The sequence below is a fragment of the Anastrepha ludens genome, chromosome 2 (genome assembly GCF_028408465.1).
Source record: "Anastrepha ludens isolate Willacy chromosome 2, idAnaLude1.1, whole genome shotgun sequence".
Lineage (NCBI taxonomy): Eukaryota > Metazoa > Arthropoda > Insecta > Diptera > Tephritidae > Anastrepha > Anastrepha ludens.
In genome coordinates this window covers 178,733,235-178,751,884 of record NC_071498.1, presented here as the reverse complement: position 1 = coordinate 178,751,884, position 18,650 = coordinate 178,733,235, and the positions used below count along the sequence as shown (strand labels likewise).

The window sequence follows — 18,650 nt, the reverse complement described above, 5'->3', positions numbered from 1 at the left end:
AAAAATAAAAATAAGTAAGTATGCACCCAAAATTAAAATTATGTATGTGTAGGTATGCGGTGAATCTTGTGAGCATTCAAATGAAAAGGTGAAAAAACCGTTATATGTATTTTATAGCCGCTACAAATTTATTTTGTTACATTTTTGTTTAAAAATAAAACTAAAATTGTGTCTAGTTGCTAGAAAATCAACAACAAAAAAAAAAAAAATCACATAAAATGTAGAATAAGGCAACTACACCCAAGTGGAATGAATTAATTTGATGTGTAATTGAGGATGCATATGAAAAGTGGTGAATTCGTTGATGATTTGGTGATTATGGGTGGTGACAAAAGTGCAAATTTAATTCACAGCATACACATATATGTGCGTGTATGTATGTATGTATATATTTGTATATTACTGTAAAGTACACTGTACTGCGTGCACAAAGCTACACCAAACCACTCAGTTAACAATGAGAGACACACAAACAAAAAACATAAATATAGTACTTATACACCCCACAAACGTATGAGTTTAACACAAAATAAAAATTTTCAATTACACTGTGCAACCAAAAATTGTTATATAGCTGGCATGAAAACTATCTAAAGCTGCGACTAGTGGTGCCGTACCGAGGCCATAGCAATCAGCTATTCTGATCAAACATATGGGCATCACTTTTTTTCAATTTCAAACGTTTATTAACAAAAAATGGTTACAAATTTGATCTTCAAAATAATAGCCATCGCTAGCGACACATTTTGCCCATCTCTCAGGCAATTTGTGGATGCCGCGCCAAAAAAATTGGCCATCTTTGGCCGCAAACCAATCATAGAGCCATTTTTTGGCTTCTTCGTGAGATTTGAAGCGCTGCTTGGAAAGTGCGTGGCCCATCGATGCAAACAAAAGATAATCGGAAGGCGCCAAGTCTGGTGAGTCAGCCGCATGCACCAGCGGTTCCCAATCGTACGTCTCCACCAATTCCCGGGTCGTTGTTGTTCGATGTGGCGGTGTATTGTCACATTGTCAGTTCATGCGGCACCCATCTTCCGACCTTTAAAATCATGCCCATGTCTTTCAAACGTTTGGAAATGGTTTTTTGGGTCTCTCCCAATTGCTCTGCCATCATTTTTTGCGTTTGACCATCATCTTCATCCAACAACGCTTGCAATTCTGCGTCTTCGAACTTTTTCGGTGGCCGGCCACGGTTCTCTACGCTAAAATCACCACTTCGGAATTTTTCAAACCACCTGAAGCACTGTGCTCTACTTAGAGCATGTCCACCATAAGCTTCTATAAGCATTTGATGAGCTTGAGAAGCGTTTTTCTTCAATTGATAACAGAAAATCAACGATGTCCGCAAATCGTAGTTTGAAGGCACGAAACTCGACATTTTTAAGAGCGACAAAAATGGATTGTTGTATGAAACACTGAAGAAACAATGAACTGAATATTGTTGACAGATGACAGACGAAAAAAACAAGACATTTAGAGGGTTTAAAAGTACTCCTAGCGACATCTATGAACTAATAGCTGAAAGTCTCATTCCATAGGTATATACCTGGTATTATAGGTGTCGCATGTATCTACTGAATTTTGGCTTTCCCCCTAACCGTAAGCAGCTGACATTTGTTTTGATATTTGCGAAAGAAATTTGAATATTAGAAATGAACGACCAAAAGTGAGTTGACTTACTTTATGACAAACTGCAAATGTTGTCATTAATTCTATTTCAGTATCAGCTGTTTCTGGTTACGGCATGACGAATCGCCAAATGCTGTAATATTGCGGCTATGGTTATGGTTACGGGTATGACGTTACGGCTACGGCACCACTAATTGCAGCTTAAAATCTAATCCATACGAGTCCCAAAAAAGTTTCCCAAAGGGGTTTGCAAGTTTAGCTCGAATAACGGAGATATGAATTCGTGGGCAAACGATTTGCACAGTACTTATACTCGTACAAGTACAAGGTGGCGCAAAATGAATCACCCTATCGGAAAATGCATAACTGCAATGTACAAACAGACAAGCAATGCAGCGCGTAAAGGCCAGAATAAAGATTTCAATTACTTCAATATTTTTTGTTTTTGTTTTATTTAATATAGTAAAACAGAAGTTATTCAAAAACAAAATTGATGATAAGTTTTGCGCCACCTTGTATATGCGAGCATGCACGAGCAGGTGATGTGTCATTGTAATGGCATTTTAACAAAGAGTCTTTTAAAAGTGACGCCTGGATGAATGATTTCTAGACGGTACTTTTTTATGTCACATTTGGCGTTTGTCAAGTAGAGATTTAGACATTTAGTAGACAATTTTACACGATAGAAAAACGTGTTAAGTTAGGTTAGGTTAGCCAGGTTGCTTGTCTAAGACAAAACACTCGGTAGCCCATTGTGATACCTGCATCTTCCAACTAAATTGCTTACGATTTTTTTCGACCCTCCAGTGAGGCATTTTGCAAACTTTCCAGGTCTTCAAAGAAAGAACCGCCAATATATTTGGCACCGCTTCTTTGAAGCGCAGAACATTCACAGAGGAGGAGTTTTGTACAGACTCAATTTCTTCTTCCTCTTCATCCATTAAACTGGCTAAAGTGCTAATAGTTTGTCCATTATAACATCTATGAGGACATTTTGTCCTTTTAAGATTCAGTTTTGACTAGAGTGCTTTGGAAATTTTGCAGTTAGTAGTCAGAGACCACCTTCTATTGGTTTCCGCGATTACGCTCAAGTAATTTCAGTGTAAAGTAGACAAACTAGCCGCAGACAGACGGGTACCCGTCACATCTATTGGGAACCCGGACATAAGGGCATTGCAGGAAACGAAATTGTAGATGGCATTGCCAAAAGCGCTGTTTACATACAATTCGAACAAGAAAACGACATACTGAAACCTTTAAATACGATATACCAAGGCATCGCTGCGGACATGAAAACACGGATAGACATGAGGTGGAATAATCTAGCCACTTATAAAACCGCAAAAATCATGTGTACACAAAATGCTGACAAATACGCCAGGTCGTACTAGCATTGTCTAAAAAGGAAAGCAGAATTATCATAGGTATACTGACAGGCCACAATTTGTTAGCGGCACACGCATACAAGATGGGAATTGCAAAAAATTATATAAATACAATATGAAAGGTTAGCATGTCTCTCGGGGTTAGAGCTCCAGAGCTTACTTAGATTCACAAAAAAAACGCAGGCTTATCATAAGGAAACGTAAGGATCAAGCTCCATGTGATGTCTGTCAGCCATCCAGGTCAACCTGACCTAATCTAACCTATTATGAAAATGGTCGATCTTTAAGAATAACATGTCACAAATTCGTGAATTTTTAATGGAAATAATCGTCTGAATGAGTCGACAGTTCAAAAGTTGGTTAAAGAAATTCAACCAACTGGTTCTTTCGAGGATTGAAAAAGAACGGGCAAACCAAACACTGGACGTGCTATTGAGAATATTGCCGCTGTAGCGCAAAGTGCCGCTGAACCACAACTTCAAAATCAAAACGCTATTAGAAAAAACTTTTTCTATTTATATGGTATATTTCCGATGAATTAATGCTCCGTGACTTGTTTCTATAAATCGGACATTTTCCATCATTTATTGTTAGCCAAGGCTACGTTCCCACTTCTGTCGGTTCTACATTATTGGAACGATCCGGATGGCCAAGAACTGTCACTCCAGCAACATTCTCCAAATATGCACGGGGAATGTTTATGCTGATACAACAACAGGTTGTTGTACTTAACACTACACAGCATAGTTTTTTTGTAGTTTGAAAAATGTTTTGAGATCGAAAATTTTTTGGATGAAAATTGCGAGTTTTAAAAAATTAATTTTCATAAATATTCATTTGTTAATATAAATTCGTCTTGGGAGTTCGATAGACTCATTTTTTGCAGCTTTCATTCCCTATATTATTTTGTGTTGCAGAGTGTTATTAAAAATATGACTATCAAGAGATACAATTTTTTTTTCAACTGCTTCGAATTTCAAATGATAATAATTTTGTTATAAAATAACCAACGTGAATCTGTTAAAGGTGGCAGCAGTTGAAACAGAGATGAGTTTTTTTTCCCCCGTGTACATTTGGATGTCAGCACGAAATTAAATTACGGAAGGTATTATTTACATTCAAATTTATGATTTCAAATTGAAATTCTGTAATGAATTTAAATTCAAAAGACTTTTTTAACTAAATAAAATAATAAGAAAGTGCGCGATTTGTTATAAATAAATCACTTCTTTGTATTCGACTTTAACGTGAAATTCTAATATACAAAATGTCAAGGCGAATCTATTAAAGGTGACATCGGTAAATCAGCTGATTTTTTCCCCTTCTTTCGCCGTGTCCACGTGGCTGTCAGCTCAGAATGAAACAAGGCGAAATCATTCCTTGTTTTCGACTTTGCCAATACTAAACGTTGACAATCAAATATACAAAACTTTGTTTTTGGTCTAGTGCCACCACCTTTAATTAAGGCGCCTTGACAAAATGTTGTTGTTGGCTTAGTGGCATGACTCTGAATGAATTCGCCTTGAATATAGACCTATACAGACAAACTTTAAATAGAAAAATATTAAAAACAAACTACTAGAAAAATTTTAAAAAATATTAACCCTTTGGGGACGAAGCCGTTCGACATGCGAGCGTTGCTGAGGACGAGAGATATTGGAATGCGCAATAAAGAAAATAAATACGTTGAACATTATAAAAACTAAGGCTTTATTTAACACAAGAAAAATTTTTCATAAAATCAAAAACGGATTTCCCTTCTATTTGACCAAGTAATGCCGTCATCTTTCGTCTTATCAGATTCAAAGTAATATTCGTCAGAACTGTCACTCTCTAACGTACCATCTCTAGATCGCCTAGCCATCGTGGGTACGATAAAATATAAAATATATAAAAAGCCTACTGGTTCCTCTGGCAATGAAATTCGTTCTGACTCTACCAACGTCTCACATCGTAAGTTTACATCATAAGGAAGATAAGACTTCATCGCTAATGGACTCTTATATCTTTAAATGAAAACGTGTTTCTTTTACTATACCTATGCGTATCTTATCGCTCAGAATGACAGACGTCACGAGCCTTGCAGCTACGAACTAATTTGGGCGGCTATATGCCGACACGCGTCTGGAACGGTAACACGGCCTGGACGGCTGTATGCCGACACTCGTTCCCAAAGGGTTTAACCAAAAAAGGTTTAAAAATCTCATAACTCTCTCCAAGGATAAACTGAGATTGCTCAAGGGCATTCTCACAGGCCATTGCAGAGTGAATAGTCATCTGCACATGATCGGGATATGGCCCACTGCTTCCTGTCATTTCTGCGACCAATCGTCGGAGACTCCGATACACCTTCTCCTTGAATGTAGCGCTATAGTGTGGCCAACTGCAGCCAGAAGAAAGACACAAACGCTCAGAACCTTAAGTTTAATAAGGGAACTGGGCCTGAATGCGCTACTGTGATGAGTAGAGGGCACAAAAGGTCATTAGGTCGAAGTGCAAACCTCCAATAAATCTAGTTGTCTATCTATGACTGAGAGGTTAGGTTAGGTTAGCCTGGTTGGCAATAAGCCACGCATAGACCTTTTGGTCCTTAGCGATACCAAATGGAGACCAACCTGTAGGATGTCAGCGCTTTTGGCGAATCTAAGCAGTGCTGAGAGATCCGCTTTTGAGACGTCCTCCAGACCCTCAAACAGTGGGGCTCCCAGGCATTTAAACGCTAGCTCTACACATTACTTTTGCTGTTATGCATGTGGTCAGATTAGTCCACCTAGCTTCCACTCGCCTTTTCATGTGGTCGTCCATTTCATTGTATACTGTGTTTAGCGGTTTTGGTATGTCGTTCTCTTGCTCAAAAGGTAGTCTAACAGCACTTTTTGCTATCTCATCTACTATTTCGTTCCCTATAATGCCTTTGTGTCCAGGTACCCAGTAGATATGCAGCCTACTGTTTTCGGCTAGCCTTTCTATGGCCTCCCTGCTCCGTCGAACATTTTCGGACTTAATACAATATGAGCTTATTGCATTTATTGCTGCTTGACTGTCCACATATATATTAATTGTTGAGTTCTTTCTTGTTCTAGTGTAGGCTAGTTCCGCGGCTTTCCCCACAGCAAAAACTTTCGCTTGGAAAATTCTGTTGTGGTCTGGCAGCTTGATAGGCTAGTTTTGGGCAGTAAATACCCGCCCCCACTCCGTCTAAAGTTTTAGAGCCGTCTGTATAGATGTGAAAAGTTCTATGGCCAGGTTTCTATGACTGAGAAGTGGTAAACAACTTTTCCGAAGTAGTCATATGAACAACATTCATTATAAACACAAAATGCTATAGAATTTGTAAGTAAATAAAGCCAAAACCTTGGCAATTTCAATTGCATGAAGCAACAAAAAAAACCCAATTTTATAAAACCCTAGCCTATGGTGCATCAACTTAAATAAACATTTCAGTGAAGTGTAGTTACAATATATAAAATATGTATGTATATAGCACAGCTGTGAAACAACCACTAAACATGTATACGTTTCAAAAACTCTATATATGTATATGTATTAAACAAATTATTTATAAAAACCCAAAAAATCGAAAATATAAGAAAACAAGATTTAAAAAATTAGTGCACTCTAAAATCATGCCAATCAAAAATGCATAAACTTGATATTGAAAAAACTGTTGCACAAAACAGGCACAGACACGGGCATAACACAAACAAAAAACATGCTAAACTTAATATACATTTCAATATACAAATTTCGACCACTATAGACTAAGAGCTATAAATACGAGTATAAAATATACAAATGCTTTGCTGGGCCTTGCATTAAACGGCTGACATTTTTAAATAATTCAAAGTTTTTTTACACTTGCAAATCTACAACATTGCAGCGTCAAGTAAAAGTTGAACAAAAATACATTGAAGTGTATGTGGAACTGTTATTATTATGTAATTATTGTATTTTGTAATGAATAAAATCAGTAATGCTTGAAGAGGTTTAGTCACAAATTAAGAGTTGTCGAAAATTAACTTGCAGAATTAATTTGATAATTTCAAATATGAATTTTAATAATTATGAAAATTAATAATTCAGCAGTAAAGTTCAAAATGCTGTAAATTGTTGGCTTAGATGAAACACACACACACATGTACGCAAAGGTTAAAGTTGACGAGCAAAATGAAATGTGTAAAAAAGAACACTTGAGCGTGTCAATGTTATAATTTGCGTATGCGACTAGTAAATAATATTAATAAATTATTATAAATTATATTAAACACAAATGCAAAGGAAGTAACGTAACGCAAGTGATAATGAGGGAGCAAAAACGAATTATGTATGCATGTAAATACCTCTTCTTTGCTCTCAAGCCGATCCTTAATGTGATTGCAGAAGACGGGCAGCAGCACGGCACGGCAATCGGGCGATAGGAACAATTTGGAGTCCACAAAGTCCTTTATGCAACCCATTTTCGATTGTGTTAGGCGGCGTGGTGGAAATTGACGCAAAATATTCACAATCACATTGCTAAATGGAAATGAGGCGAATGGGAAAGTAAACTATATTAAACAAAACACAACGTTTCGGCTCATCAAACTGCACACAAACCTTAGACGCACTTCGTCGAAAACCGTCATTAAATCCGTGGCAATGATGTGCAAATTTTTTAGCAGCGCACCCTCGGACTTCAACAAATCGGTAGGGCAGGCAATCATTTTTATGAACATCTCCAGCAACTCTGTTGATTTAAGAAGATAAAAAGTTTGGTTACTTGTTTGCTACATGAAATGAAATAAAAAATAGCACTCACCTTGCAATTTATTAGCAAAATCATCGTAATCCGAGTTACCGTTGATTGCTGAGAAAAGCATGCGTGAGCGTATTACGAATTTCATTACGTAATGCAGATATCTGGTGGTCTTGTAAAGGCGCTTCACCTCCACGCGCTCCTCAATCTCAATGCCATCGGCGGACTTTTCTATCGGCTCGACGGCTTCTCTGATATTCCGTTGCAGTACATCAATTAATTTGCTGTAAGAGGTAAAGAAATGACAAAAAAATGTGATAGCCCAAAATTTAAGATATTAAAAACAATACTATGGTGCGGCAAAAGCGTTTCAAAGGGTGTTTTTTAAGACCTTCAGAACTTTAAATGATAATACTAAAGAGAAAAATTGTTGGACTTCATTTTTTTATTATAGTCTGGGTGTTGTTGTTGTTGTAGCAGCATAAACATTCCTCGTGCATATACGAGGAATGCTGCTGAAGTGACGGTCCTTGGCCGGATATAAATCCGGGTCGTTCCGGTTACGTAGAACCGACTGTCGTGGGATTGGTTAGGTTATGGTGGTAGTCGGTACGATCAACTCACTGAGACCTAATAATAAATCTGAATATTAAATCGAAATTAGCCTAATCAGTAAAAATGCGACGCAAACGATAGTCATTTGGCTTCGATTTTTGCACGAACTGTATTTTATAGGCACGTATACCAAGAGCCTTTTGTAAAATTTTCCGCGTAGCCGAAGGTCAAAGGCCAACAAAAGGAGACGACGACGAATCGACATTTCGGCATCTTCTTCAATACTTCACTCTATGAATTTCGCGAACAAATTTATTTATTTTTTGCAAAGTAAATTTACACAATTCGGAAACGTTGTTCTGGCGTTAAACGATTCTGATGGATTGTCAAATCTTATGGCATAGACAGACGGTGGCGTTAATCGGGATTAACGACTTACTTCGGAATTATCTCAGGAATTAAATACAACTAATTGATTGATTAAGCAGATTAGGGGAATTTTCGATGGAAAAATTACCGGAAAATGGCAGTTAATAAATATTTATTGTAAATGAAAAATAATAAAACTTTTAAAGAGAAGAACAATACAATTCTGGAATAATATGATGAGCACAACAGGAGGAAGTATTTTATATCATTTCCGTTTTAATTTTAAGTTTAAGAATGCGTTTTTCCAATTCCAAGGCAAGCAGAAAAACGTCCTACCTGCACTGAGAGGGACGAGTAGGTGCTCTATAACAAAATTTCATTAATTATTTTGATATTTCGGAGCAGTTTGAGAAAAAGTAATCTATGATTTTTATACAATAATAAATACATTTTTTTAGTATTAGGGCAGCTAATATCCGTATTTGTCACCGGCGATCCATCTTTTACTGACAAAACTATGCAATACACAAAACAGCTGTTCACTAATCCGCGTAACAACCGTCTGTCATACTACAATTTTAATCAGAATTAACTGCGCCGGTAATTCCTATTAACACCGCCGTCTGCCTAGGCTATTAGTTAACAAAAATGTCAACACAGTTTGACTTTCTCAGTTGTCAAACCATAGTTCTCGATATCGATAGTTTTCATGCAACTAAAAAACACCCTTTAAAAAGAAAAAAAAATACTAACTCATAGGCCAGCGTCGCTGAGAAGCTCTCATTTATGTACACATCCAAAACGGTGAGAAAATGTTGATATTTCAGATCGGACACTGTCTCAATTAAGTGTATGATACTCATGAAAACCAGCTGATCGTAACGTGCAGGATCGTCATTTTCAACCTATGGGAATAAGCGGAGATTAAATCTCGTATACACACAAATATTGAAATAAAGCGCAAGAGCGCAATTTGAATAAATATTACCAAAATGTTGAATAAGGCATCGAGTATGTCCTGCAAGAATTTCACCACCTCCTCGCCAGGCACGTTTGACAAAGCGTTCAAGGACTCCTCCAGTGTTTCCTTGTGAGCAGACCAATTGAGCAAACCAAGTAGGCTCACTGAAATTAATATTTTACGTATGACATATTATATAATTGAACCAAACGAAATTTAGATGCAAGGGACCTATTTACTCACCACTTTGCGTCAATTTCGTGCTGCATAAGTTCACGCAAATAGTCACCTGGTCCTTGGGCAACAGCGACAAACCGCCCAACGAAGGTTTGGTGCCTTGTAATTCACCATTCGTAGCTGGTAAGCCCATATAAATATTTGCATTGCTCTTGTCATACTTTTTGTGGTCGATTTTGTAGACAGCCAGGTTGTGCTGTCCTTGCTAAAAACACGAAAAACAAAAACAAAAACAAAAGCAAAACATGAATTAGTACATCCACGGACATGCTTTGCGCAATGCGTTATGACTTGCCAGTATCGTTGTGCCATTATCCTGCATCAATTTCACATAGGACAACCCAAAAGGTTTCTCGGATTTGTCCTTTTGCTCGTTGGAGCTTCGATGTTTGAAAAGAAATTTCAAATGACACTGTTTGAATTCGTCAATCGGCACATGGATCTGTGTGAATCAAAAGTAGAGAATTTACATTAAAAAAACAAAAACAAAAAACTCTAAGGCAATCCGCATTGTACCTTAAAGGTCTCCAGCCACTTGGGCTTGTCATCGTGATAGTACACCACCGACTTGTATTCGTCGATGGGTGGATGTCCTGCGCCGATACTCATCACGCCGGGCACCACCTGTCCCTGATCATTGCACACATACACCGTCACCTCGACATTTTTCTCCGAGGTCTTGGCAATGCGCGCAAACTCACCACCGCACACCGTCAAATACAGATCGTTGCGCACATCACCCGGCAATATAACCTCGGGAAAACCCATTTTGCGCGCCAGCGGCACATTTGTGTGCAGTAGTCGTGGAAAATCTTCTTTGATTTGTTTGATATCGCCTTGTAACACTTCAATGGTAACCGCCATTTTTGAATCGATCTTACCAATATCTTTATTGGCGATCAGCTTGCGCAACGTGCCATCGAGTGTATCCTTTTCGCACAGCATAAATGGTAGATCCAAATTTCCGCGGAAATCCTCTGGTTTATGCAAAATCGGTGTGAGATCTTTGCATGCCACACCAAATGGACGCCGCATTATATATTCGGCGCTGTTGAACGAACCACTCGAGCTGATCGAGAGTTGTGAGTGTTTCTTGCTTGAGGGTGTCAGCATGGCAGTTGTTATACTGGCGCGCTTCGAATCATTCTCCTTCATTTCCATGGCACCTATACGTATCGCATAGCAGACAAGATACATTTTCGATATGCTCAGATCATTTTTGCTGAGATCGGTGAAGAGCACGCGATTATTGTCAAATTGATCGATATCGCGCGCGATGCCAGTGCGCGACCATTTCACCACGTAATTCTCGCTAATCGGCTTATGTGATTCGCCATCGAATAGTGTGAAGAGCAGGTCCGAGTCTTCTTGGAACTTGCAGACGAATGCGTTCACATGCAGCAGGATATTGTGCGAATACTTGTTGAGGGGGCGTGGGGAACGTTGGATAGTTTGTGGGCGCTGTAGGAGAAAGAAAAGCAAACAAATGTATGTTAGAAAAAAAGGGAGAGAAAAAGAGAGAAGCTTTCAAGGCGCATTCATTAAAGGTGGGGGCACTACACCAACAACAATGTTTTGTACATTTGATTGTCAAAGCAAAGTATTGGGAAACTAGAAAACAAATAATGAATTCGCCTTGTTTCATTCTGAGCTCACAGCCACATAGACACGGCGAACGAAAAAAAAACAAATCAGCCGATTTATCAACACCACCTTTAATAGATTCGCCTCAGAGGCTTTTAAGTGCCAAGTTTTTTAGAAATAAAACAAAAGAAATAAATAAAAATATTCAGAATAAAATTTCACATTTAAGTCACATCAGGAATTAATTTCCTTTTCTAAAAAAAAAAATTTTTACACGTTGGAAGTCTGATGATGGAAGGTCTGAGCTGCTTGACCTACAGCGACTGGTAGAGGACATACGCATTCCTCTAAACGAACTGTACACTGCGATTGACTTGAGCGTAATCGCGGAAACTAATAGAAGGGGTCTCTGACTACTAACTGCAGAGTATCCAAAGCGCGCTGCCCAAAACTGAATCTTAAAAAGACAAAATGTCTGCTTGGATTCAACAGATCAACTACCAGCGGCCTCACAATATTGAAACTCTGCAATATTGACACTCTAACCAGTAGAATGGGTGCGTCTCACAATAACTTCTGCAGGCGTTGTGGAGATGAAGAAGAAATTGAGTGGGTAAAACCTCCCCTGCGAATGTCCTACACTTCAAACAAGCCGTGCCAAATATCTTGGTGATTATTTCCTTGAAGACCTGGGAAATTTGCAAAATGCACCTTAGTTAGGGGATGGAAATCAAATGCAGGTATCACAATGGGCCTTAGGGTCACCGAGTGTCTAGTCTTAGACAAGCAAACGGGCCAACCTAGCCTAACGTAACCTAAGTCTGATTTAACTCTGAAATAATTATACAGTTCTTTTGAGCCTAAATATCCGAAAAGCTTGAGATTTAAATGCAAGCTAAAACACATTTATTTAACCTTAGTTGAATTAAAGTCGAAAAAAACAAACAACAAATGATTCATCTCAATTGATTTCAAAGCATGCCTGCCTATTGAACTTCAGACCACTTGATCTTGTGGCACAGAAAATCAATTGACTTAAAACTAGCAAGCAATGATTGATGATCACCGGCATTTGAGTGGCGAAAGCTTTTTTAGCAATAACAACGGAATGCGTTAATGGAAAATTTGAAATGTTATCTAATGAGAAATTCTGCTAGTGTGCGCAGAGAATGTTACAATAACGAATTTAACAACTATTTCTATATTTGCTATACAAAAGGCGCCTTCTCTGTTTGCTATGTTTGGGCTCTGCTTGCTTGACGAAAAATTTGTATGTGAATGCAACAACAAAGTTATCGAGCGAGATTCGCTGCTATTTAGTAACTGGTATAACTCACTATTTTTTGATGCCGCAAAATTACTCTTTTGATATCAGGAAAGTTTCATTAGACCGCGTTCATACAGAACAAATTTCGTTGCTTCCGCTTTGTGAATTTTCTTTTGGTGTTGCTCGTCGTGTTTACACACAGCAGTTCCGTTTGTTTTTATGTGCGCCAAATATATATAGGAATTTCATATAAGATTTAAAAAAGGGGTCACCAAAGAATAAAACAAGGGTAAGTGTCCTTCGGGAACTGAGAGATTACTGTGCTTGTATTCAAATTAAGTGATTACTTCTCTAATCTTTCTCGCAATTACACTGCAAGGAAACTCACGCTTTCCCCCACTAAATCCTATTCAGTTCATGTACGAAGAATGTCGAATTGAAACTTGATTGGGGTCGATGACGCAGTAAATTTTAACAGCGAATTAACACAAATTACTTAGGGCAGCCTTCAAAAGGCCGCGTACACAATCGCGACTAACTCTGGACGAAAGCAACGAAATTCTGAAATCCTTAGACGGTAGCAGCTGGATAAAGGCAAAAAACAAAATTGCTGGCGACATACAAGGCCAGTGGAGAGCCGATACCAAACTATGATGTGCTCATTCGCGGGACTGTGACTAGTACTACGCTGATATTTCATCATCGGCCTTAACAACCGCGCTGTTAGTTCTGCCTTTTCCAAACTGGATAAAGAAACAAAGCGAATGGGTCTAGCGGTGAACGAGGACAAAACGATCAAACAAACAGTCGGCGCACTCGCGTATCGGCACCCACGTCACTGTTGACAGTTATGATTTCGAGGTGGTAAGAGACTTCGTTTATTTAGGAACTGAGACAACTGTGTAATAAAGTCCTCTCTCGACGAAAACACTAACACTCTATAGGCTGTCATCATGCCCGTCGTAACGTAAGGCGCAGAAGCGATGGACGATTACAATATTCGATCAGGCGTCCCTTGAGTGTTTGAGAGAAAGATACTGCGGAAGATTTTTGGATCTTTGCACGTGCGTGACGGTGAGTATCGTAGGCGATGAAAGAATGAGCTGTGTGATCCATACGACAACATACAAAAACAGCGCAGCAAATAAAGATCCAGCGGCTACGTTGGCTGGGTCACGTCGTCCGAATGGATACAAACGATCCAGCTCTGAAAGTATTCGATGCGGTACCAGCTAGCGGTAGCAGAGGAAGAGGAAGGCCTCCTGGAGGTAGAGAAGGACTTGACGAGAAAGAAAAGACTTGCGCGCCTTGTTAAAATCTGCGAAAATCGCCTAAGCGACTATCGTCCCAATCAAGAAGAAAAAGAAGACTACAACTGCGCAGTGGGAAATTTGCATAACTCATAAATAGCGGCCATCGTAGCACAAGTTCGGATCTCCGGGCATGATTCATCAAATGATAGAAAAAGGTGTTTCTAAGAGCGGTCGCACCTCGGCAGATAAGTACAAACCTCCGAGTGTATTTCCGCCATGAAAAAGCTCCTCATAAAAAATATCTGCCGTTCGGAGGTGGCTTAAAACTGTAGGTTCCCGCCATTTGTGGAACAACATTAAGACGCACACCACAAATAGGAGTAGGATCTCGGTCGAAAACCCAATAAAGGCGGTGAGGTGCATGCTTTGCCCTGCGTTTGTAAAAGCTAAAAGACTAAGTTGGGCACTCAATACACAGGATGTTAAACCCCTGGGTACAGAACTTGAAAATATGAAAATTTAGAACAAAAAATCACCTTAAATAATAAATTGCATAAAAATGTTATGCAAATACTTAATTGAGCTTACGTACATATGTATGTAAGTAATGTGAATATGTAAATGGAGGTATGCAGTAATTTTTTTATATTTAACTGCAGTTTATTAGCTAAGTAAATATGTTAATGCAAAACCTACATTCGCTTTAATAATGCGGTTCACCGCATTCATGTGATGCTCGTACAATTCCGTGGTGCATATCGTATTTGTATCCAGTATGTCGCCGTTCTCGTCACGCACCACCATATCCAAGCCCAGCAGACTGTTTCCTGTGTCGATTTGCGATGTGGCCATCAGCTTCACTTTTCGCATCTCGTCTACGGGCAAATTTCCCGATATGAGCATCGCGCGATTATTATTTAACTCAATCATTTTTGCGCGTATAGAACTGAAGTCGCGATGAGTGACCTGCAAAAAACGAAGAAAAAACAGCAAAAACACATAAAATATTAAAACAAACATAAAATCAAAAGATTACTACAATCATAATGCGATGGGTTAGTACACATAGAATAGCAGCGAGGGGCTGCTACTTAAATTGTCACAATTCATTGCAATGCATAAATAAATGAACGAGTCGAGTGCTGGATAAAGTTTTTGCGAATACAAAATTCGATCAGCGCGCAGCTGAATGTTCATCGATGATGACGTTATTGCTAGCGACATTCTTCAAGCTGGGGTCAATTCAATTTATATTTTCGCTCTCGATAAAATTGTTGCACTCACCAAAAAATACTGCTTCAATATGGAACCCCATTCCAATAAAACTTTGGTAATTTCCTCAACGATCTCAGTACGTCTGATGCAGTATTCGCCATTGATGATTGTGTAATCGCACAGATGTATGTAGGATTTCGGAAATATGCCGCGTTGATCTTTATGTCTGCAATAAGCGTAAAAGCAATTAAAACAAAACAAAAAATTATAAGAAAAAGTAAAACAAAAAATAAATAAAAATATATGGAAAAATTAAAAAATATTTGCCTTCATAAAAATGGAGGGAATTAATAAAGCGCGCAGCCAACATGTGGAAGCAAGATTTGCCCAAAGTAAGTAGACATGCACGCATACATACACACATATGTACATATATGTGTGACATAGTTGTGGCGCAATTGTTGATGGATTGCTGAGCAAAAAAGAGCAAACTACTAAAAACAAAACAAGAATCAACTATAAGTTATTAACCACAACAACAAATACGCTACGTTAACCCGACAAATATGGGCATACATTCTATTTCCTATTGAGTGACATCTTCCAGTTGATGAGGAACGTCGCTAACCAAAGTGGAGAGCAAGAAATATTGTAGGAAATTATTGGCTGCGGGGAAGGATGAGCGTAGCAACAGATAACAAATTCTATATCGTTAAAATAAATATATGTATGTACATATGTATAGTATATGCATTTATTAGCTTGTTGAACCCGCTAAGGAGAGATCCGCAAGTAACCAGTTCAACGCATGCGCAACACAACGAAATCGCACAAACACACACACGCGGTCTTTTTTCTAATGAATGCCTGGCCTTTGTGAAAAAAGTTAATTTTTTTAACCAATATTTATGTACATACATACGTACGTGTGCATATTTCGATATTTTTGTGTTTATAGTACAAACAAACCTACGCATCGAGCACTCCGAAATTTCTCACATTTTGCCACAATTCGGCAACCTCGCTTTAAATCCATAGCTATTGCGAAATTTGACAGTGAATAGTACTTTCTCAAAATAGAATAGTAAAAGCCAAAGAAAAACAAACACACATAAATAAATAAAAAATAAAAAAACGGCTCATTATTTCTAAGCGTTAAGCGCTAAGGTTACGGTCATTAACCGCAAAATTGTTTTGGGCTTGAAAACAAAGCTGACCAACAAAGTTGTTGGCAATTCGTTTAAAAAAATATTTGGTGTTAGGTGGCGTTTGTATTTTATATGTAGATGGAGAAAAAAGTTTAACCTTGCCCAGTCGCGTGGCTTAAATATGTTAATTATGTTTATAAGCCAAGTATTAGAACACGCAAAAGGTCCTGAGTATTTCAAAAATCAAATTAACACAGAATTACCCAATTTAAATAAAATATGCGCCACAAAGTGAAAAGACTTCACAGGTGAGCTCTTTAACAGACAGAATTCGACAGAATCAGCTGATGGGCTGACGTCACTTAAGGTGTTCGTACAAAAAACTGAGATTGTGTTGATGATATACGAAATAAATCAACCAATGGCACTTCGTTGCCGTCTGAACAACGACTGATTGGACGAGTGCGTGAATATGTGTGAAATTATTGTGCAGAGTTCGGCTGCCGAATCCCTAAGTGATGTGGCAGCCAAAGTTCCCCTCACTATTTCCGTTTTCACCATAGCTAAATAGCAAACCTCTGGTAATCTTTCATCCTTGTATGCGCCATTTTGTTGATTTGATAATTTTTATCTATTTTGCAAGCGAATTCATATTTTCACGATGCCAGAAGTCCTCATTCTTATTGACCAACTGATTTTCACAAGACTCTGCCACTTTGACGTCGATGGCACGTTCCGCAGCGGAAGGCCTTCTGTATTCGATGAAGAAGGTCTGAAATCACTTTTAAAGGAGAACGGTCGCCAAACCAGTCGTTAATTGGCGGAAAAAATTAAGTGCTATCATAAAACGTTTCTCAATCACCTTCATTCAAAGGGATTTACCAAAAAATTGGGAGCTTGGATGCCTCACGAGCAACACGCTGTCATAAACAGCGCTTTTTGTACCGAATTGTTACGGAAGATGAGAAGTGGTGCCTATACATCAATATGAAGCAAAGAAAAGAGTGGATGGCTCCAGGAGATACCCCAAAGCCGAGAGGCAAGACGGATCCTCATCCGAAGAAGATCATGACATCTGTTTGGTGGGACTGGGAGGGGATGGTGCACTGCGAAATGCTCGAAAAGAACGCCACGGTCAACAAGGAGCTCTACATTGCCCAACTACACCGCGTGAATGAGGCTATTCGACTGAAAAGAGCTGATCGACATGGTCAAACCATACTCCTTCATGACAACGCCACGCGCCATGTTGCACAAGTCGTCAAAGCAGCTCGAATGGGAGGTTCTTCAGCATCCGCCGTATTCTCTGGAACTTGCACTGGCCGATTAGCATATTTTCCACCGCCCGTCAAACCATATGAAAGGAGTTACCTTCGACAACAAAGAGGTACTTAAAAACTGTTTCAAACACTTCTTTGACATCAAACCAGGCAATTTTTGGCGGAACGGCGTCAAGAGATTGGTCGAGAGGTGATAAATGGTTGTAAACAGCAACGGTGAATATAATACTGATTAGGTAGGTAGGTAGGTTGGGTGGTTGTCGTAACGACACACTTAGACCTTTCGCAGGGCCATTGTGATACCACTGGAGCTTATCCTTACCCTACCTGTTCCTTTTCAAACCATCCGGTAGCTTTAATAAACGAGCAGTGCTTCGTTAGCTTTAGATGCGCTATGTCCGCTACATCAGCAAAAAATGCCGTATCAAGAGTGCGGAGCCTCTTTATAGCTTAGCTTTCACACTCACATAAAAGGTGTCTAACTGTTTCCTCTTCTTCTGTATTAAGGCAGCTTCTACAGAAATCGAAGTACGGGAGTCCTAATCTTTTAGCGTGGTTGACTATCAGACAATGGCCAGTTAATACCCCTATCATTTTTCTTATAGCTTCTCTTTTAATTCTTAACAAGATTTTCGATCGACCGCTGCTCCATTTCGGCCATGTCTGTCTGCTTAGTTCGCATGTTGTGAGGTTTTGCCAACTTGTATTTACGTTTTTGATGGTTTCCCTATCTATAAGTAATTTACAAGTGGCTATAGGCATGGGTATCAGCGTCTTATCCGGTTGGAGATCGAACATTGTACCGGTTCGAGCAAGTTCATCTGCCTTGCAGTTCCCTGCTATATTCCTGTGGCTTGGCATCCAAATAAGGTGCACTTTGCAGCACTTAGATACTCATTTAGAAGTTTAAAACATTCTAAGATCTATTGATTACCTTATTGATACAATATAATTATTGCCATATGCCAATAGTGCCAAGTATCTAGGCATGAATTTGGATGCAAAGAAAGAGCACAACCAAATCAAAGCTGT

At 38.8% G+C, this 18,650-nt stretch overlaps 1 protein-coding gene across 1 annotated transcript in view; it reads right to left on the bottom strand.

The window, feature by feature from the left end:
• The window catches only part of LOC128855944 (dedicator of cytokinesis protein 1), an 89,800-nt gene that overhangs the window by 18,211 nt on the left and 52,939 nt on the right, over positions 1–18,650 (bottom strand). Inside the window, exons 3-12 of the mRNA XM_054091203.1 lie at positions 15,260–15,416; positions 14,672–14,941; positions 10,388–11,332; positions 10,167–10,313; positions 9,878–10,076; positions 9,662–9,798; positions 9,427–9,578; positions 7,813–8,033; positions 7,611–7,740; positions 7,355–7,529 (exon numbers count right to left, since the gene is read on the bottom strand). Coding sequence (XP_053947178.1) covers positions 7,355–7,529; positions 7,611–7,740; positions 7,813–8,033; positions 9,427–9,578; positions 9,662–9,798; positions 9,878–10,076; positions 10,167–10,313; positions 10,388–11,332; positions 14,672–14,941; positions 15,260–15,416 — 2,533 coding nt within the window. The remainder of the gene's footprint in view (positions 1–7,354; positions 7,530–7,610; positions 7,741–7,812; positions 8,034–9,426; positions 9,579–9,661; positions 9,799–9,877; positions 10,077–10,166; positions 10,314–10,387; positions 11,333–14,671; positions 14,942–15,259; positions 15,417–18,650) is intronic.